Below are 22,503 nucleotides of genomic sequence, written 5' to 3'. Positions count from 1 at the left end.
AGAAGAAAAGCTGAAATATATGTTTCATGGATGCTCATTAGTAATATACAACATGTATGTGTAATCAAGTTCCCTCCAACCTTTTGCATGTGAAAGATAATCAGACAATTTAATTTTTTTTTTTAATTAGATAGACATTTTGAAGTGGAATACTTTGATTTTTTATGATCTTTAAATTTATGCTTTTATCAGACAGGTTACTTAATACATATAACACACTTACACATAAATATGGAAAGTCAAATCATGGCTGATTATGATTAATATTTTTTTATCATAAAGAGTAAAAAGTCTACAAACATCCTCAACCTCCCCAGTGTAAATTCTAGTCTTGTTAACATGTGTGTCTCTCCATCTCTTTACAGGAACAACCTCGATACCGGCACAGGCGTGGTAGGATGATGATCTCTGATTGTTTTCACCTTCAGTCATTCCATGTCTTCGTCTTCTTCAGGCATTGTTGTGTTTTGTTTCATCCTTTATTTTGATCAACTAATGTAGCTGATCAGGAATCTCTTCAACTGTGTCATGTGCTCTAAATGTGGATGTGGGAATTGTTGGGGCTCTACATGTACACAATATTTATGTGATGGTGCATGTACCGGTATGTGTGGTAACGTTAAGTGAACAAGTGTTTATAAGAGTTCATGCCAACTATTAGGCACAGTTCTAGGTGTGACTCTAAAATTCTCCTGCAAATCAAATGTTTGTGTAAGTCAGGAAAGGATTTTGGTTCTGGCATGTACACACCTGTTTAAAATCAATCTCTTGTAAGTGTGAAAACTGAAAGGAATATACTTCAAGCATCATATCTGCATACATAGAAACTTGACTTCAATGTATTGTATGTAACTTCATTCACAACAGAAGCTGTAAAGAAAGAAATGTTTTGGTGAAGGGCAGATGTAAAATTTCTCCTGTCTTGAAAATCAGCACTTTGGAGCTTGCGATGTCATAATGGTGGAAATGTACTATGATATGGAATAATGGTTGTGGACTGCTGGTACAGTGTATGAGTGAAACTATAAAGTAGTTGTAATGAATGAAAAAATAGTGGCAATATTCATAACCATAATGTTTCACTCTTAGTCCTTATTGATTTTTTTATTTGTCTGTGTGATTCATCACCTGTTTTAAATCAAAGTTTTAAATTTGTGATGTCCTTTAATAAAATATCTACTTCAAAACCCAAGGATCCAATCGTATGGTAAAAAAGAAACCCCAGAAGATTCCAACTGTCATTACTGTTGACACAAATTGCAAGTGAAGTGGCATCAACACACCTTTTTAAGTATTTGTGGGGGGAAAAAAAACACCTTGGATAATTATAGATATACTGTGCACTGGGGTATGAATCTGTTATGATGTCTTGTTTGTTTGGGTTTTTTTTCTCTCATTCTGACTATGGCTTTCATTATTTTTATGTATTTGAAATCTTTCACTTATTTGTACATTCAGTTCATAGCTGATTACCAGAACATGTTTGAAACAAAGTTAATCACCAGCAGAAGTAATCACTGTGTTGAATGAAATGATGTGTTTTGTGTTCTTCCTTTCATTGATATTTTGAGGAATGTATAATTCTGGTCAGTAGTTCAGGTAATTACCAATAACCATATGAGAAGTTGGAATTATCAAAATTTAGTTTGAGAAAGTCCTGATAGTGCATTAATGGACACATATGATAGTTGATGCGAGTGTTTGCATTTTTGCAAAGTGCATGCCTTACAGTGGAATTTGCATTATGCTCATGCTATTTGGGTGATCTAATTAAAACAAAATACTGCTGGAGATGCAAAAACATTTAGAGTTGCGCAATAGTTTTGCCAAGTTGTGTTTACTGCTGTCCAAGTGGTGAATGGCAGCTCTCTTCTCCCCGTTATACCTCATGATACACCATGTATCTCAAGCTGTAGAACTTGAAAACCTGGAAATGATATCTAGGACATTTTCCAGCCCAGTAACCACTACAATTGTTTGCAACCATTGAGCCCCTGTGCTACTTCATCCCAACAAAATGACCGTCTGTAAAGTAGATGTATGCTGTTCAATTGTATGCCGTTGTGTGTACAGGCCCGTAGCCAGGGGGGGTGCGTCGGGTGCGTACGCACCCCCCAAAATTCTGAAAGGTCCACTTTTTCATATTAACGGTTTTTAGCAATTCTCAAGATAACAATCCAAATAGATATAAAGACACATTATATGCTACGTAAATGTGGAAGAGTACGTTTAACAATGTTAAAAATAATTGTACGAAACCCTTTTGTTGTATGAACCATCGGGTCGTCCCCATGCACACAAACACAAATGTTATGTATCAATTTGTGCGAGCTATTATTATATTGGCACTGCATGCCATGGCCCTTGGCGCGTGTGACCGGTGTTTTTTTTTTCCACTGGCCGCCCGAGTACGTGCGATTCGTGGATGACAATGACAGACATTGAGGTTGATAACGAGAGGGTGGTGAAATTGTTCGCCAGAAAGCATCCCAGAAGACTGGAACTTCAAACAATGCTTAAAGACTAGAAAAAGACTAAGCGAAGATCACACTGCACAAGTGCACATTCAAAGGACCGGCAAATGCTCCCCTCTAACTCCTGTTATGTAATCATCATTTTCTATTTTGGATGATTACTTGCCTGTCTCAATATATTGTTGATTATTAGTTATACATTTTCTCAGGTTGTGACAGTTCGATTGGTTCTCATTTTGAAGTGAGCCAAAACCTAAGAACATTCTCACTTATAATTTCCAAAGAGTATTATGCAGGCACGCAAACTCAATTTAGTTGTATTTCATTTAAATGTAATGGGTAAGAGGGTATGAGAGAGAATGCTGAGCTATGAAGTAAAATTGTAAAGTAAAAAGTTTGTCAGATAGTATTACAAAAGCCTGAATATTGCAAGAGCTCCGGAGTAAAAACAGTCAGGGAAAAACCCTATGTATGATAACATTGTGAGAGCGTTAGACTGCATTGTGACGCGCCGTTATTTAATTTACATTCTTTATTCATATTTTTCATAAAAAACACAGGTAATGAGCCGGATTGGGTTAAAATTCTCACTTACAGCTTTGTAGAAGTCTGAGTCAACAGTATCACACAGTTCTTCAAGACGTATTAGTACAAACGATTTCTTGAGCCTGCACCGTTTCAGGCTCTGTTCTGGATACGGCGGTAGAAACTCATTCTTTTTTGTTGTTTACTTTATCATTATTTACTAATCTCTTTTCTAACTTACAGGTAGCGGATTTCTTTGCAGGCCAAATTCGGAAACGTACTGTTGATTATTACTTATACATTTTCTCATGTTGTGACAGTTCTATTGGTTTTCATTTTAAAGTGAGCCAAAACCTAAGAACATTCTCACTTATAATTTCCAAAGAGTATTATGGAGGCACGCAAACTCATTTTAGTTGTATTTCATTTAAATGTAATGGGTAAGAGGGTATGAGAGAGAATGGAAAGTGCTGAGCTATGAAGTAAAATGGTAAAGTAAAAAGTTTGTCAGATAGTATTACAAAAGAAACTCATTCTTTTTTGTTTGTTTATTTTATCATTATTTACTTATCTCTCTTCTAACTTAAAGGTAGTGGATCTCTTGGCAGCCCAAATTCGAAAATGCCTAGAGACAGCTAGTAACCAAATATGCTACTATAATTTGATAAATAAGAAATAACCATTCCAGTATGTATCTTAGTGTGCACAGTAAGACAGATCAAATCAAATAGGAAAACATCTGAGCACTAAGCCTGAGGTCTGAATTTGCACTCAACTTCTTCCAATGGCTAACGGATGTTTAATTTTTGAATTTCACTGACCTCCAAACTTCACAAAGAAAACCTTCTTAGCATGATGGTTAATATGACATTTGACTGATATTGGAGATGTTTGCGAATCGGATCTACTACCTTTAATATCATTAAATCTAAAATGATTATTTGAAAGTTCGGAAATGCTGGAAATATCCTACCACAAGGAGGCAAAATATAAATGGTTCACATTTACAATTCATTTTGTTTTAAAAATTTTCTTATTTATTTTCGTTTTGACAAACTCGCATACGAGGCTTCAGGCCTGCTAACGCGGGTATACAATAGAAAAAATAAAAGTTAAAACAACACCAGGAAAACCACTATTCTCAATTTTGCGGCGCGCTACGCGCGCAGAGTCTCGAACACAATTAAACTTTGCAACTTCCTGGCAAAATGAGTTTTTACTATTTCCTAGATGAAATACCGTAACGTGATTGCATGCAACAGACAAAAATACAAATTTCCTCGAGACTTTAAAACATCATTAAAACAGTCAAAATTCACAATTTGCGACGCGCTTCGCGCGCAAATTCTTATACAACTTTTGTAGTTCGGTCGTCCAAAGAATACATACATATATATATATATATATACATATATATATATATATATATAATTGTGTGTGTGTGTGTGTGTCATCATTGGTATTGGTACCGAAGGTCCGTTTTTTTTTGTGACCGCACCCCCCCTTGAAAAATCCTGGCTACGGGCCTGGTGTATGCCTGTATATTTTTGTACATTACCATGACTTGTGATTTACTTTTCGACGGTGGGCACGAGAGCTTTGCATACTGAGGTATTGTATGTCACAGATGTATGCAGTTAAGTTGCAATCATTGCAGTTGCCATGGCAATGGCAGGTATGATCACATCTGATTGGTTATTACTGACCTGCTGTCATTGTAGCTGCAATAATTGTCATTTGCAAGGGTTGTGAAGTGCTGATGCAAAGCATTAAACTGTCATAGCCACTTACCAATTCAGTTTTATGTTCCTAATGTAAAGCATTAAACTGAGGTTGTCAGGTCAATTCAGTTTTATTTTCCCACATCAGAAGACAAAAATCAGAAATAACATTACTGTAGTGGTCATGTCACCTACACTTTTATAACTCCCCAAACCAATCACTCTTGAGTGTAATCTTGTTTCTCTGTAGTTTTATGAGGCATTGATTATTTAATTGCATTCTCAAGGTGTGGCATAATCATGAGGTTATACAGCATTCACTGAGGTTAATGACATTTAGATTTATGTGTGAAAGCAGAAAGTATATTTGTACAATTGCGCTCGCCCGATACTTGTCTTGAATTGTGGGTTGATACCACCAATGTGGTTTTTCTCACTCATTCATTTCCCTTAGCCATCACAGTCTCGGCTCATTCATTGCCGGCTGGTTTCATGTGCTATGAATTCATAGACACCTTTCATTTTACATCATACATTAAGACATATTCTGTGTATGCCAAATGCTGTATTTGATTTCTCATGTAGTGTGTATGTATACTTGTGCATGTATGGCTTTTTGTTTTTATGGATGATTATCGTGTCTTGTTTTTTTGTAATAAGTTATGTGTTACGTGCAATGAGAGGCACAATGTATATTAAAATATTATTTGGATAGTATGGTTGTATATTCATAGAATTTTTAAACTTTATGCTTGTATACATTGATAGATAGAATTTATCATGGACACGTTATTACTAGGACTGATTAATGACTCTTTATTAGAGAAAGTATTCATCGCAATTTGAATTCTATAAGGTAATGGTATACACTTTAAAGTATACATATGTATTTATGCAAGGTTGTATTTAGTTATCTCCCATCTATAGTAATGTCTAATGTTAGTCATGCTTTGATAATGATAAGTGATATGAGCATGCCCAGATCTTAGCAAGATCATGTGTGAATAAGACCACTTTTATAAAAAGCTATACCTTAGTTATAGTAGCAGTTTGATAATAATTGTGAAAAAACAGTGATCTATTATACCATAGTCTCATATCTTTTCATTTGATTGTAATTTTTAAACTGTATTTACCAGAGCAGCTATTCTATTTTCGAAATGCAGCGGTGTTACTGTTCTTCATTGTGATGCTGTAATTTTAATATTGGAATTCTAATATTTAAAGTATGAATACAGACTTATGTTGACAGCCGTCAAGAAAATCACATTTTTAGTTTAGGGTACTCTTTTCTGAATGATCATCATAAGTACATGGATAAAGAGGAATCATTACTCTTTTTCAATAATTCAGTGTATAACTGATAGTGTACATCACATGTGATTGTGTGGCTTTCTCACTGCTGACAGAGTGAGAACTAGCTGTGACTTTCATAAGAACTTTCAAACCAGTAAAAGCAGTTATCGTATTGATCGTCATGGCCCTGTCACATAAGAATATATTTGATCTGTTATAGTCCACGATTAGTATGATAATAAAAGAACAGTTTACAACACACTTTCACTCTGTTTCTTTCCTCCAGATAATTATGAGTCATGTCTGTTATTCATCCATTTTACATATCAGGAGACTTCTAGTCCGCAATGCCTTTTTTTTTCTATTTTTGATGAAATAGGTCTGGTTCATCTAGTTTATTTCACAATTTAAAAAAAAAAATGTAAATGCTGTGATATAGTGAACTATGAATACCGAATGCCTGCAAGGTAACAATAATGATAATAGTAATTGAAATACAAAATAATGTAGTAATAACAGCACTGTTCATTTGATACTATGCATATTGCTATTTGCATCGGTGGAAAGTAGATAGGCTTACAATTCAAATATAAATACAATTATTTAAGAGAAGACTTGCTATATCTAAAATGGAGCAGTGAAGAAAAAGAAGAATCGTAAAACATATCGAAATACATACTAGCAAATCAAGTTGGGATAGATAAGAGTATAAAATGCAACATTTTATTATTGTCTGCACCTTGCGAAATTGTAGTAAGACAGCATTTACATAAAACATGAAAAATCAGATGTTCATGTACAGCAAAGGATACAAAGCTATTGAATAAAGAGGGATTAATAGAATTTGAAGTTTTGGTACATTTTATATACAGTAACAAGTAAATTGATTTCAAGTAAATGCCTCAGCTGCCTGCAAAACGGGATTTGACATCATTATTGGCCATCTCCATTCTCCATTCTTGTGATGGCGTGTGTTATGTTCCATACATATTGATAGAAACTAAGAGATTAAATTCCCTTTTCATATCTAATCTTTCTGCAGGATCTTCCTTTCAACTTAATCGCATGGTGGAAAAACTCTCTCCCCCTCTCTCTCCCTCTGTGCCATCTTTTCCTCCCTTTCTCGTCCTTTCATCCGTTCATCTTTCTAAAATTATCTCAGCTTTCATCCTTGTTCCTTCTTTTTGAAGCTTTTCCATATTCTCCCTCCATGTTGCACCCCTGCTACTAGTCCTCCTTCCCCTTGTCCTCGCCTGCATGCTCTGTAGGAGTTTCAGGAGGCGGTGGTGAGATGGCTACAGTGGGCACGGTCCCGCTTTCCTCTGGCTTCAGAGTGGCAGGAGACGGCGGGATCACCCGATCCCGTAGCTGCAGAGAAGGAGAGAAAAGGGGATATTTTTATTATTTTAAAAAATGAAGAAACAAATACAGCGTAGTTGCTTTACCCATTAGTTGCTTTCATATGTTTCACAACATCGCCAACTTGCCTTAACTGATTATACACATTCATTTTTATGCCTCCGCCACGAAGTGGTGCCGGAGGCATTATGTTTTCGGGTTGTCCGTCCATCCGTCCGTCCGTCCGTCCGTCCGTCCGTCCGTAATGAATTTTGTGGACAAGGTAACTATCAAAACCTGTTGAGGTATCCTAATGAAACTTGGCATGTATGTGTATTAGGGGGTGAAGTTGTGCCTATCAACTTTTGGGTGCACATGCTCAAGGTCAAAGGTCAAAAGGTCAAGGTCAAATACATAAAATTTCACTTTTTCCACCATATCTATTGAATGCCTGAAGATATTTTCTTGAAACTTAGTGTATACATGTATTACCCAATTAAGATTCTCTGGTGAAAGTTTGCGTCATGAGGTCAAAGGTCAAAGGTCAAAAGGTCAGGGTCAAATACATGAAATTTCACTATTTTTGCCATATCTATTGAATGCCTGAAGATATTTTCTTGAAACTTAGTGTATACATGTATTACCCAATTAAGATTCTCTGGTGAAAGTTTGGGTCATGAGGTCAAAGGTCAAAGGTCAAAAGGTCAAGTAAAAATATCAAAACTTCTTTTTTTTCTCCGTGCCTTGGAAAATTGTTCAAGGTATCTTCATGGAACATAGTATATACATGTACTGACTGGAAGTGATTATCTAGAGAATGTAGGGTTCATGGGGTCAAAGGTCAGGGGTCAAAGGTCAAGTGCAACACTTCAAAATTTTACTATTTCCCTCATATTTATGCAATGCCAGCAGGGTTATTATTTTTTTACACTTGGTGTATGCATGTGTAACCTTATACAAATTCTCTGGAAAGTTTTTTTTTTTCTTCTTTTTTTGCCTCAAAGGTCAAAAGGTCAAAGATCAAGTGAAAGTGCTGAACTAACTTTTTCCTCCATATCTCGAAGTGGCTCAAGTTATCTTGAAACTTAGTACATATTATGCATGTTCTACCTGAAAGTGATTATCTTATGAATTTTAGGGTCAAGGGCCAGATGAAAATGGTAACAATTTACTCTTCAATTCAGAAATTGCACTTTTTCTCCACACCTGTACCTTGAAAATTACTCAATGCCTAAATGTATGAATGGGTCAAAGTCAAGTTAAAGTCCTTAAATCCCTAGATACATGCTCTCCTATTCATCCAATTAAACCTAGGTCAAGGAAGGTGAACATTCAACACATTTGTGACAAACTTGTCATTTCAATATTTTGCCAATTTTGTGAAAATGTAATCACACATTGTCCACATGTACTATCTAGACCTATTGGGAAAATCATGCATTATGGCGGAGGCATACCAGTCGCCAAAGCGACATTTCTAGTTTTTTTTTTTTGTAACTCAACACTAACCCTTCACACACGACTTCCATCCTTCTCGTGAAATCAAAAGTTCAAGACAAACGTTAGGTGTAATCTATATTACAATGAACAAACAAAAGTCGAATATCATTTCATTGAAATGAAGGCGTCTTTGACCTTCTGGCATGACAAAGGTAATCGGTTCTTTGTCATTTCTTTGAGATATGAATAGTATTCATGAAATGAACATTTACTTTCACAGAACCCAAGGAAGATGGTCGTAGCTGCGTCTTCGAATTTTACTTGTTTTGTCCGACGTTCGAACAAAACCGATTTGCATATTCATAGTACAAATATGACTATCACACCATCAGCCTCTTGCCATGCTTATACTGGCACAAAGACCATACCGTATTGTCTTGCTTTAGGGACGGGGCCGACCCCCTCGACGAGATCGAATGCCTTTGGAGACGACCAGCGGCCGTGGGACTCGACAATCGTTGTCTCGCTGGCTCGCTGTTTCGCCTGGTTCTCTGGGAAGTCGATTCGCCTGGTTGCCTGGGATGTTCTGCCAGGTCCGCCTTACTACCTCTGTTGGCGAACACCGACTTCACGTCTCGGGAACGACGTCGACCCGAAGACGGGGCAGTCTGAGTCGGCAGCAGCTTGGCCGCGTCCTTGATGAGACCGCCCATGCTTCCCCGCCGAGTCGACACCAGGTTGTGCTGTTCCAGTCGAAGCAGGTTCGAGAGGATGTCGCCTTTTTTCTAACAAGATCACCAAAAAAAAAAAAAAAAAAAATTATTTCCACCAAAGGGAAAAAAAAAACAACAACAACATGATTCAAAGCGATACAAGTTGTCAATTTGACTTCCATTCGACATCTGATAAGGACAGTTCATCGAACACAATGTAAAGTATACGCACGAATGATATCACAACAACAACAACAAAGAAACAATACATACTTTGTCATGTAACAAACAAAATTTGAGTAATCATAATGACGGAACAGAGTGTTTCACTAAAAAGCCAAGCTTGTAGACAAGCTTGACACTTGCGGATACCTTTGGCACTCCTCAACCCGTTATTGTACTGGGTCGTGAACACTTTGGTATTACAAGGAGTATTCTGTCGGTCTATGTCTCGCAGATCTGTATACTTCTATTTGAGACACAGAAGAATAAACGCTAACAAAGAAGCGCCTAAGAGGTGATGAGGGGGTCATTTCATGAATCTTTTTGTCAGATATTTTGTCTGAAAAACTGTTAAAAGCTACTGAAATCCTTGAGAGCAAATTCGTCCGACAAAGTTGTTGGACAAAATGCTTCATGAAATGCCTCCCCCCCCCCCCCCTCGTTGCAGGAAGGAGGTGACGATAATCCGAAAAGAAGAAAGAAAAAACGCAGAGGAGGAAGGGGTACAGAAATGAAGCGGAAAAAAACAAAAACATACTCCAAAGTTCTTGAGGTCAAGGGAGGGATCGGGGATCTTGCTGGCTAGTTCCTGGGAAGGGATTTCTCCGACTTCTCCGTAGTCTTCATTCAAGTCCCAGATGAGCTGAAAGATCTGAGAGCATGGACAGATAGATGGACAAATTCGGCTTGTCGGCGTGTCACAGTCATGTTTGGAAGGCCAACACTTACGGATACGAAGTAAATAGAACGCCCCAAAATACATTAAAGAAACCTGAACCCAAAGAGCAATGTGGATTGAGTGAAAGCAGCAACATTAGTAGAACACATCAGTGAAAGTTTGAAGAAAATCGAAAAATCGATGCAAAAGTTATGAATTTTTAAACTTTTGGTGTTGTAGTAACTGGATAAGGAGACTACTTCAGTTTATAACATCTCAAATAGCAATAACTCAAATAACAACAACATCATGTGTGGACAACAATACAGAAAATATAAGGAAAATTCAACATACTTTCACTTTTCTACCTTAACAAAAGAGCACTTGACTTACCTCTTTCAGAAAGCAGAGGGAATGGTATTACCCTTAACATTATGTCAGTAACAAGTTGATGGAATGTGTAATTTTCATGAAAAATGAATGTTTGTGGAATTCTTCCTTTATCTTCTTTATCTTGTTGTCCACACATGACGTCATAAACTCTAGTAGTCTCCTTATCCAGTCATTACAACAGCAAAACTCCAAAATCCAAAACTTTTGCATCGATCGTCCGATTCTCTTCAAACTTTCACTGATGTGTTGTAATAATGTTGCTGCTTTCACTATATCACACTGCTCTTTGGGTTTTGGTTTCCTTTAAGTCATCTTGCGCAATTAAGTTAACTTAACTTTGATAATGATTATGATGATGAATTGCATCAGTCGACCAAGAACTGGGTACTGAATCGATACTAAAGAGTAATTATATCCACGCTGTTTTGGCTACACTTCTAATGCACTGTACTTAATACTAAAAACTTTCATCGGTTGGGGATGACAGTAAATTTAAAAGTTTAAGCTTCTATCAACCTTTCATTGTAGTGGGCAGTGTTAAACTTTCGTCCTACTCCTGAGGACTTTCTCAAGCCTTATGCAGTAAAGTGTTGTCTTGCTGCCGTTGCCTGTCTTTGTTGATCACTGGACCATAGATGGTGAGAGAGTATAGCCAGTCTCTACTGAGACTTCACTGCATAAGGCTTGAGAAAGTCCTCAGGAGTAGGACGAAAGCTTGCCCACTACAATTGAAGGTTGGTAGAAGCTTAAACTTTTAAATTCACTATAGTACTTGTAGCTCTCTGTGGATCATTGTAAATATTATTAATTTTGTTCTGCTGTGATCCTTAATCGTTTTCATGCGTTGTCTACTTCAAGAAGTGAACCATTACACGGTTTCACAATACCATCAATGTCAGATTGAAGTTTTGCTCTTCCAGTGTTGAGGTCAGTTCTTTTCCTTCCCTCCCATTCAGTGATTTTACTAGGAATCAATTAGTTTATTCTTGTCCCAGTTAAGATCAAACCTTGTCCAAATCTTCTTTGATCGTCCTGTACTCCGCTAAATTCTCCTCCAGCGCCGACACAATTACGATGTAATTCTGGAACTTTTCTGTTGTCAGGTTTTCGAAGTCCTGTCACCACAATCAACCGGCAAGAACAAAAGACACGATATCCTTGTTTAACTTCATGCAGGAAGTTTAACGATTTAGTTTTAAGAATATCCAACATTTTTTGCGATGTTTAATTGCATTGCTATGAAAAACTTATAGCCAATGTGTTCGTTATTGAGTACTGACACAATTCATACATTAAAATGTGTAAACGCATAATATACAAACGCACACACACACACACACTCATATATATATATATATATATATATATATATGCATGAATATCGCATTTTCTAGTAAAATAATAAATATAAAAACAGGACTCTACATATAGCGAGTCGCTACAGTTATTCCAAATTGCCACATCTGGCTCATGTTTTTAAATAATTACTATTGTTTTTCAATCTCTAATGTAAAAATACTCTTGAAAAGCGTCTCCAGAAAGCTTAAGTAAATATAATCATGTCTCGTAATTCCCTGTATGATTAATCACTGATTTTATCTCAATACCGGTTGCATTAGCGTTTTAAGTGAAGGGAGCCAGTAATGAGTATGTAAGTTATTTTGACATTTCAAAATATCACTTTCATGTTTGTTTTCTAGTCTGCAATAAAATGCAGTCCGCCAAACAATTTCATGATCGCTCGTTACTCCAAGTCAAAATAGTAAATTCCAAATTATACAAACCCATTTAACATTACATCAACTACAAAGAAACATGACGATATTTTTTTTTTTGCTCGTCATCCTCAAACAGTTTCAATTTATTTATTTTTTTTAAGTTCAGTTTATTTTATTTAATCATGGCAATTTGCTTCATCAAAGCTGTTCTTCTGACATCCGTTTTCACTGTATATACTGTGCAACTTACACTTGCAGACTGATCGCGCCACTTACCCCAAAGTAGAGTGGTTTTTGAGTTGACATGTCCGTCTTCTTTATGACGTCATCAATAGACTTGATGGGTAACTCCTTATTGTGGTCTTCACGATGCGAGGCAGTACAGAGGGCATAATACCACAAAATTTCAACATTACGATCAAATCTAGGCACACTGACATTTGATGGCCTGTTAGTCTATCAGATATACAACTTAATCTAACAGAGTGGAAAGACTATAATCTAAAATAAGACAAATGCTCCCCATTTTTATAAGACGTTAATCTTAAATCTTGTCTTATTTTATTTATACACTATTTTTTTTAAATTCTTGACACACCTTCTGTATTCACTTATTACACATTCCAAAAGATAGAGTTTATTCACAAACTATAGTCTTATTTCATACAAACTTCGCAAATTCAGTTATGGCGGCAATTGTTTGTAGCTGCCATTGTTAAAAGAAAAAGAAAGTTACTAGTACAATATTACGCTGACATTTAAAAAGTTGTTTTTCACAGTATCTTTGTCACTGCTTGAGAGCACTAGAAACCCATAAGAAATTGTTTTCGGTTTCCGGAGAACCGTCTCCTCGAGTCTTACCAATCTCGTCGTCGTTGCTAGGGGCCTTGGTGCTCAGAATGTCTTCTCTCATCTTGTTCTCATGCTTCACCTCCTTAATAGCTTTATCCTGCGAGTCATCAAAGATGATGCAGTCAAAAGTCAGACACATTGTAATTATTATGTTATTCAAGTCGCTCTAACCGTCTTGTGTAATGCCCAGTCTTCTTCTCACTACAATTTTCCAATACGTTTCTAGTCCTATGAAATGTCAGAAAATTAATTGACGCAAATTCAGAGAACTAAATGGCTTCGCTTTTTTTTTAACGAAAACAGAGAGCGCGTAGATTCATTTCATTTCATTTCATTTCATCTATTTATTTCATTTCCAACAACATCTTCATACACAAAATAACACAACATCAATACAATGTGGTAACAAAGAAAAATACATGAAGTTAACAATACTACGCATCGCAAAAGCAAATGAAAATTGAATTAAAACTAAAGTTGCAGGAAATTCATCATCACAATTATAAGCTGATGATACTTTGGCTCCTTACCAGATTGGTGACGACGACGGCCACGACCAGGTTTGCGAAGACGAAGGCGCCGATGACAATGGCGAGGATGAAGTAGATACCAGCGATCAGGTAGTGGGGCGTATTCTGGCGTGCGGGTATTAAACCATGAAAAGAAAGCAACACAAACGGGCAAAGAAACACTAGTAATGTTGAAGGTAACTTGATAAACATGTAAGTGGAAATGAATGGCAATAATGGACGTATAGTCACTTGATTTCTGAGGATTTCTTGAAGTTTTCTTTAAGATTTCAAAGCTTGTAACTTAGACATCATTCTGTGACTATACGGACCCAAGAATATTTTCACTTCGGCCAGTCGGCAGCATAACTTGCATGTCATGTTAATGTGACTAACAAAAGACATGGCGAGGGAACATGCAAGTTATGCTGAGTCGAGGGGAAGGTGCATTCCAATGTCTTTTGTTAAACATTTCAGTACTTTAGCAATGATTGACAGATGAGGTCATCTCAAGAATTTTAATATTGATTGGTTTGGAAGGATTTTTTGTGGGCGTTCCCAAGTAATCTGTAGAAAAATATTGTAACTACTAAGTATGTTCCTATGCTTTGTGAATGTTGTTTGTTGATGTATGTACAGCGCTTTGATCAGGTCCTGTAAAAGCGCTCAATAAGAAATAGTTATTATTATTATTATTATTATTAAAATAGAAGAAAAAATCTTTAAAAATATATGGAATGTTTCTAGATATTTGTTTTACAGCAAAAGTGATGTTGACGGTATCATAAATCAACACTAATCAACATGTATTTGGATTTCAGGGCCCCTTTAAAAGAGAGAATTACACAATATTTACCAAACATGTTAAAAGGCTAACTGGTATCTAATTAAACAATCAATCAAGTCCGTTTGTACATTCCACACAAAGCTTTCAAGCATATAGGAGAACGATTACTTAGTACTTCATCCTTTAACGTCTCTATCATTTTGTGGTTACCTTGAATTTATCAAACACTCCCATCCACCCATCCTGCGTCACACAGATGAACAGCGAGAACATGGCTGGAAAAAGAAAGAAAGAAAGAAAGAAGACACAGTCACGTGAGTATAAGTAACATTATGAGAATATCCGAAGGAGAGACTATCTATCTGTTTATCAACGCTGATGATGAATGTGCATAAAATGTTACGATTTATCATCCCTGAGACACCGTATACTGTGACTTACTTTGTAAACGTCATGCAAATGAAATAAAAATTAAATCGCTTTGAACAGAACGGAACAGTATGTGATGTGAACAGGGATTTTTCCTTTTTTGTGTGTGTTAAATTTCATTCAAACAATGCGTCATTTTCATTTATAAAAAGAAAGAAATGAAACCTTCTGCCACTGATCCTGTGGCAAATAAGACAAAATTGCAAAATAATGTCCTCTGAGAATGAAGACAGCGACAAAAATCGTCCTTTGTGAGGAAATGCGAAAAAATAATTTAAGATTTGTCCTAGAAAGGACGGTCATAATTGGATCATCGGGCGTCGTATGAATACACCTAAACTTTATTACCGGATCGGAGATTGCCGAAGTAGAGGGGGAAATCCTCGCCGAAGAGAAAGACGCCGACAACGCTGAGGACGAGCATTAGGATTACGAGCAGGAGAGCGATGTTCGTCATGTCTGTGGGCAAAAACAGAGGGAAGTTATGAGTCAAAAAAAAAAGGCGAAACTTATACTAGAATATGTCTTCAATGATATTTGTCAAATACTGGCATTTCCTTGTGGATTGTTTGGTGTTGATGAGAAGCCAAATTATCAATTCGCGTTCTTGTTTGTGGGAATGAAGCGTCATTCACATTGTAAGGTCAATCACAGAAGTTTGCGTAAATCCTAGCCATAATGCTATATCTCTCAAATGATTGTAAGAGTGATGAGAGTATGCATGTTTATCGTAGGAAACGTGTATATATACATCTGTTCTTTATTTACATCTATACAGAGGACAGAGCGAATTTACGAAGGATGCAAATTCAAGAACACTGATTTTTCTACATGTTTACTATTATACGCATCTTGGGATCATCGAAATGAATTACATCAAATATTATTCGAGTGGTATCATTTTCTCTCTCACCGGGTATAGATTGGAAAATCGTCTGGACGACAACGGACAAGCCAGTCAGGGCGCTTACACTGTGAAAAGAAACCAAAAAAAAAATGTAATCTTTTCCAAAAAATAAAGAGAGAAAATCGTCGATAACACAACTGACTATTAAAGTTACTGAAATATCAACTGTGGTCTTGCAACAATTGCTAAAGCTTCTATACAAAACATGAGCCCCCTCCATAAAGACAGTTGCTGTTCATGGCAGCAATTTGCGGGGTTTTTTACGCTAAATGCTAGCAATTACATCCGTTGAACAAGACTGTAAAATGTCTAGCGAGGTTATTTTGAAGAAATTTATCATGCTAAGATGTGCCCACTTTAATCTCAGCTTGCCAACAAGTTGACATAGACACGAAAGAAGATGGGCTGACAGAAGAATGATGTCCCGCTCAGCATCATTAGTCAAACATTAGTTTTACAGTCATAACTTTGGGTGTAAGGATATTAACAACAACGGACACAAATGCATTACATTTCGTCAAATCTATCGCTTGAGGTAAACAGCGTAAAAAAGCAGTGATTTATCTTTCATGCCGCAAGGGGATAAAATATCAGTATAACATGCATTTATGTCAACATGAGGGATAACGAACCTGCGCAGCCCTCTGAAAGCCCTGAGAACCCGGAGGATTCTCAAAATACGACTGCTTCCTAGGAACGTCAAAGCTGAAGGGAAGAGTGGAAGATAAACCGTGAATGACTGGTGACCGAAGGAACTGGAACTGGAAAGCAAGCACTGACAAGAGAACTAAATGTGATCGCTTGATGTAGAATCATCTTCGCGGTTTCATCGAAATCGATGGTAAGCTCTCATTTTGACCCTCGGTATATCTGATGGGATCTTCAACGTATAGGACAACAATTTGAAGGGGGGGGGGGGTTACAATTTGAAGATGGCAATTGAAAAATGACATTCCATAAGTACTCTTTCTAAATAAATCGTTACTTCCACTACAGTTAATGACGTTAGGTACGATTACCCACCAGTAAAATTCTATATACGTTGTAACAAAATTGTCACGTACCTCCGCTCAAAAAAAAAAAAGGGGGGGGGGGGAAAGAGCTTTTTATTTCTATTTGTTTTTATTTTTAAGGAGTAGGTAAACAGAGGATTATTTCATGACAGAAACCGGATTAAACATGTGGTTTTGTATAGTGACTAGGACAGATGTTAGAACTCAGCAGAAAAAAAAAAATAGCGAAGGGGCATAGAAAATGGGACACACAGAAACCTCAACATACAGGGAACAGTCAACGGTATATAGAGTCAGAACGACGGAGGAAAGGGTTAGGGGAGAGGAGAGAGGAGGATGCGGACCTGGGCCAAGCAAGAGAGTGAGGATGATGAAGAAGTCGAGAATGTTCCAGCCGATTCTCCAGTAGATGACGAATCCATTGTACCACTTCAGGAAGAGCTCGCAGACGAAGATGCTGAGGACGGTGTAGTCGAATATAAAGAAGAGCCAGGCGTACTGCTGCGACTGTGATGGTATCAGAAACAGTGAAATCTTTAACTCTTTGCTTATACAAACCACTTAAACTTTGCACAAAATCTCTCTTCAACCAGTTGCGCGCAAGGACTTAACAGCTGTCAAAGGCTACAGTACGTCAAACAGTATAGGGCCCCATAGAGATTTGGTTGGAAAATATTACATGACTCTGGAAAAGAATTGCTAATTGAAAAGTTAAGTCGTAGTGTCACACTGTGAATACTGAAACATGTTCATTTGATAATAATCAAAGCATGATACAGCATCATAACTTTTGAAATACCTTTTCACCGGCTGTGGATCTGGGCGGGGAGTGGGGGGGGGGGGGTTGAGAGAAGTTTGGCTGTTGATAACCCATTAGCGAAAACTCTAAACGCACAAATATAGCAACTACACATTTGCATATTATATCCATTATGACACCGCAAAACATTGCATCATTAAAATGAAGCTATGCAGTTTTGGTACTTTGTTTGTAACATCATCTAACAAAGAATTACCAGCCCCATCATTGTAGTCATTATTATTTGATAGCAATAAACCCTAGTCTTTGTCAATATCACTGCGTTCTTCCTCTCAACACCTGTCATCCCTTCACCTCTATTAAATCATCACCATCATTTGCGTTATCAATGTCTTTCTCTTTCTCCAAAATGCCTTCTCCACCACGCATGCGTGCTCACCCATTCCTTCTTGGTTTGTAGACCGATGAGGATGGCGTTGACCACGATCACGCCCATGATCATGCCTCGGAACCAGACGCTGTCCACCATTCGGCCAACGAGCTCCTAGATGAGATCAAGGAGAAGAAGGAGGAGGAGGAGGAGGAGGAGAAGGAGTCCGGACTATACGTACTAGGATGCTAACCACTGATCTCTCATCAGACCACACTGAAGCGAACACCCCCTGCTCATTTTGATCGAAACTATTATAGGTACAGTGTATAATAAGGCAAGTTAGATACGTAGCAGATGTATCATTTCTCGATGCGAAAGGTCATTATAGAAATATATATATATATATATATATACCAACCAATCAACCATAATAGGGATATTTGCATATAACTATACGCCATCATAATTCTAACAGGCCTACAAAACATCAAATGCGTCTATTAATCCGCAGAACATCTTCTTTCACAGTTTGATTGATAACTTATACATGTTATACATAAATGGTGATGGAGCAAAAGTTCTTACATACTTAAACCGATGTACATTTAGTATGGATCCTTTGAGAGCAGTGCACAGCCCTTACCTGTGAAACGACTTCCTCAACGCGCTCGTCATCGACGTCGACAATCTCATTGAAATCTTCTTCAACCTCGTCGTTTTCAAAAAGGTCGCAGAGAGAAGCACCCCGCTGAACCTATATACACAATCCAAATAAGGACACATTATATGACCAATTGTATTAACTTAAAGCAATTATTTTGTAAGAAGATATGTAAGTCCACAGTGGAGTTTTCTCTTCCTCCTCTTTGTATTATTATGATAATCATCTCATGTATCCCATTGTCTTGTTAGTATATTGGTTTCGTGTTTCTCCATTCCGCTTAATGTGCTCACGGAGAGCCCCACCCCTAATCTTCACTAGCCATCATTTCGAGATAAATATTTCCTTTTCCTTTTCAGTTTCCCCATTTTTGGTACGATTTCTTTTTTGTCTGTGTGATTCATTTTTACTATGTTTCATTATGCTTTATGTAACTTTTACTTTAGAGTTTGGGTTTAATGTCGTTGTTGTTATTGTTGCTTTATTGGGGGGATATTCGATATTTGCTTTTGAAGTGGATTTCATCACCTTTTGTTCCCTTGTTTTGTCAGATATTGTTACAATTGTACAAAGCATTGAGCATAATTCAAATTCTAGATTTACAAAATTTGTCACGCAGTAATGCTGAAACTCAATCATTCAATAATGTAATATCTTTGATATATTTTGTTTCCTTGTTAGTGTATTTTGTATCTGTAAAATATGAACAAAATGGAGATAAACTCAAATCAGTTCAACTTATGTAATTACAATTTAGAAAAAAAAAAGATACCGATTCCCTGAAAAAAAAGAGTGTTAGATAACAGTTAACAAAAATTCGTCCCTGGGTGGGCTTGAACCACCAACCTTTCGGTTAACAGCCGAACGCGCTAACCGATTGCGCCACAGAGACAACCGGCAGTTTTGCCGTGATTGGCGATTGTATACGATCGACCTGTCTTATGACTGGGCTAAACTGTGCATCATTAAAATGACATGTTTATACTTGTTCAGAAGTGGCATGCCAAACCAAAAACAAACATTTTTTTTTTTACAATATTCTCAGAACGAGAATAACTCAAGTTTCAATTTATTAATGTTTTAGAGGTGCGGTATTGTAAGTACGCATTATCTTCATATTTCATCAGAACAACTTTGGTTAGTTCTTGGATGCAGCCTAATTGACTTTGACCATGCATGGAATAATTTATTATTGATGGGATGGACTGGTTTGGACTTTAGTGGACTTTGAATTCTGACATATTCATAGGAATCAGTCCAAGAGAATCAGTAAAGGAAGCTGTGATTTACGGTGTGATCTACTGCTTGAAGTTCTCTCCGAAATACTTTCCATAACAATCAATGAAGCTTCAACAGCAGTTTTGTTATCGGAGAAATGAGATAAAGTAATTCTTAAAGAAGAAATGAAACATTCAGAGTCATAACCGGTCATTACTTTGTTTCTGTACAAATCCTTGGCTACTAAGTTCATGAAATTACAGGATAAAAAATAATATTTGTCCTGTCTTCAGCTTACATTTCGCCTTCTGATTAATTACATGGAAAAAAATGAAAAGATAAAAATCTAACGTCCCTGGGTGGGCTTGAACCACCAACCTTTCGGTTAACAGCCGAACGCGCTAACCGATTGCGCCACAGAGACCACGAACAACCCTCGCAGTGATTTGCATTAAATTCTATTCGATCGACCCATCCAATAACCGGGCTCATAAACAAATCGTGGATCATTAAAGTGACATGTTTATACTTGTTTAGAAGTGGAATGCCAAACTAAACCAGCTGAATGTTTTTAAAGGCCGAATTGTGGCACGCATCATCGTCGTGTTTCATTATAACAACTATAATGTTTGCTTAGTTCTTGGATTTCATAAGCATTATTTCAGTCTAATTGACTTGGCGGCTGATTGGGTCGGGATAAATTGGACTTTGGATTTCGACATAGGAATAACTAAAGCAAGCTACTGATATACTGCTTGAAGTCCTCTCCAAAATACTTTCCTTAACAATTAAAGAAGATTGAAGAGCGGCCATTAGTTATCGGATGAATGGCCTACAGCAATTCTCAATGAAGAAATAAAACGTTCAGAACTCTACCCGGTTAGTAAAATACACGTCATTACTTTGGCTTAATATTCTGAAGAAAAAAAAAAATGGCTTCGAAATACAAGAAACTAAAGGATAAAAAATACCATGCGTCTTGTCTTCTGCTAACTGTCAGAATTTAGGGGTACCAATATTTCATCTTCTGATTAGTTACGGGATAAAGATATGAAAAGATAAAAATCTACCGTCCCTGGGTGGGCTCGAACCACCAACCTTTCGGTTAACAGCCGAACGCGCTAACCGATTGCGCCACAGAGACGTCGGTGACAATCTTCTGTTTGAAGTAATTGTCATTCATTGAGTCACTGGTACTGATATTGTTGAGGATAGATAACTGGTGTCATTTAAGTTATACATATAATTCCCTGCACCCATCATGTTTCTCATGATGAAATCCTTGACAATGTGGCATCGAATATTTTATATTAATGACTTGTCCAAATTAATCTCTCGTCGAGCTAGGTCTGAGAAGGTATACTTGTACTCTATGTCATGACAATGATAGATTTTTTATACCCTTTATTTGTTGCTAATCATTTTTATAATAACAATTGGTATGACTCTAAATGGTTTTATTGCTGTAATGATTCGTTATATCCCAAGGTTTACCTCAATCATTTTGTGTGATAGAGGAGAGTATGCTGATGACTGATAATTACAGACCTATCCATGTTTATCTCCATTTCATTACATAATGTTCCCATATAGTCGATCGTAGCATCGCACCATTACAAATTATGGTGCAGTGGTTGTACAGTACGTCACTACACTAGATCTAATGTAGTGACTATACAATCAACCTATAATGATATACTACCCTTCATACAGTTGGTTCATCATGTCACTGCATTAAATGACACACATCCCAACCAAAGTAGGTTACATACACACAACTCTTATTACACATTCTTATCATTTTGTAATAGGAGCACTTGAACAGGGGCAGGCGCTAGCTGCAGATCCACTACTAACCATTCCAGAAGGAACAATATAGCGTATTTTGTACTCCTTTAAATCTTCGTCTTGATTTCAGTCCGTTTGTTTACTAAAGTAGGCCCTAATTATCACTGATTAAACGAACGTGATATCTCAAAGCAGATTACGTGAAGACTGTCATGACTATTGATACTCACCGCACTAAGGTCAAAGGTGAAAAGCCGGGGAGTTTCATCTCTGGAAAATCAAGCGAAGAAACTCGATGCATTATAACTTTACAGAGAAATATTCATGAGAAATATAAAACATAGAGAAACAGGACGGTGAAATAGATATCATACAGTTACATGTAGCTTATATTCTCTATAGTCTAGTATACTTATAAATGCTGTATCCGTTGCTGCAGACGTTTTGTCATCTGGGGCCCATTTTTTTTTTCATTTGTCATTTCACTGCAAGGGGAAACATCCAAATGAAGGATAGACTAAATTTTACGAATGGACATTAGTAACTTTACTTCCGCGTGAAAATGTCATGATATCTCATGAACCCTATTTATGGCCCATAGACATGTCGTATAATTGCATGAAATAAAAAGTGACGAACAAATATATATATATATATATATATATATATATATATATGTATATATATATATATGTATATATGTATGTA

The 22,503-nt window shown here is 36.9% G+C and overlaps 2 protein-coding genes and 3 non-coding genes across 5 annotated transcripts in view; 1 reads left to right on the top strand and 4 right to left on the bottom strand.

Moving 5' to 3' along the window:
* Positions 1–2,064, top strand: part of LOC140226979 (cell cycle control protein 50A-like) — a 30,219-nt gene extending 28,155 nt beyond the window's left edge. The window contains exon 8 of the mRNA XM_072307414.1: positions 366–2,064. Coding sequence (XP_072163515.1) covers positions 366–402 — 37 coding nt within the window. The 3' untranslated portion in view covers positions 403–2,064. The remainder of the gene's footprint in view (positions 1–365) is intronic.
* A 3,838-nt stretch (positions 2,065–5,902) lies between these two features.
* LOC140227590 (cation channel sperm-associated protein 4-like) lies at positions 5,903–22,059 on the bottom strand. The gene is made up of 15 exons (XM_072308009.1): positions 22,026–22,059; positions 18,772–18,882; positions 18,195–18,299; positions 17,340–17,502; positions 16,615–16,687; positions 15,989–16,047; positions 15,424–15,534; positions 14,857–14,921; positions 13,881–13,985; positions 13,360–13,447; positions 12,775–12,860; positions 11,788–11,895; positions 10,268–10,381; positions 9,223–9,579; positions 5,903–7,384 (listed from the first exon to the last, which is right to left on the bottom strand). Exons 3-15 carry the CDS (start codon positions 18,282–18,284, stop codon positions 7,244–7,246), a joined length of 1,560 nt encoding a protein of 519 aa, XP_072164110.1. The 5' UTR covers positions 18,285–18,299; positions 18,772–18,882; positions 22,026–22,059; the 3' UTR covers positions 5,903–7,243.
* Positions 19,608–19,681, bottom strand: Trnan-guu (transfer RNA asparagine (anticodon GUU)). Its single transcript has one exon. It is a non-coding gene; the product is annotated as a tRNA-Asn (tRNA).
* Trnan-guu (transfer RNA asparagine (anticodon GUU)) lies at positions 20,358–20,431 on the bottom strand. Its single transcript has one exon. It is a non-coding gene; the product is annotated as a tRNA-Asn (tRNA).
* Trnan-guu (transfer RNA asparagine (anticodon GUU)) lies at positions 21,078–21,151 on the bottom strand. The gene has a single exon. It is a non-coding gene; the product is annotated as a tRNA-Asn (tRNA).
* Positions 22,060–22,503: the final 444 nt, after the last annotated feature.

Source organism: Diadema setosum, chromosome 4, assembly GCF_964275005.1.
Source record: "Diadema setosum chromosome 4, eeDiaSeto1, whole genome shotgun sequence".
NCBI classification, from domain to species: Eukaryota; Metazoa; Echinodermata; class Echinoidea; order Diadematoida; family Diadematidae; genus Diadema; species Diadema setosum.
Note: the sequence above shows the minus strand (reverse complement) of the source record. Positions and strands in the feature narration are given on the sequence as shown.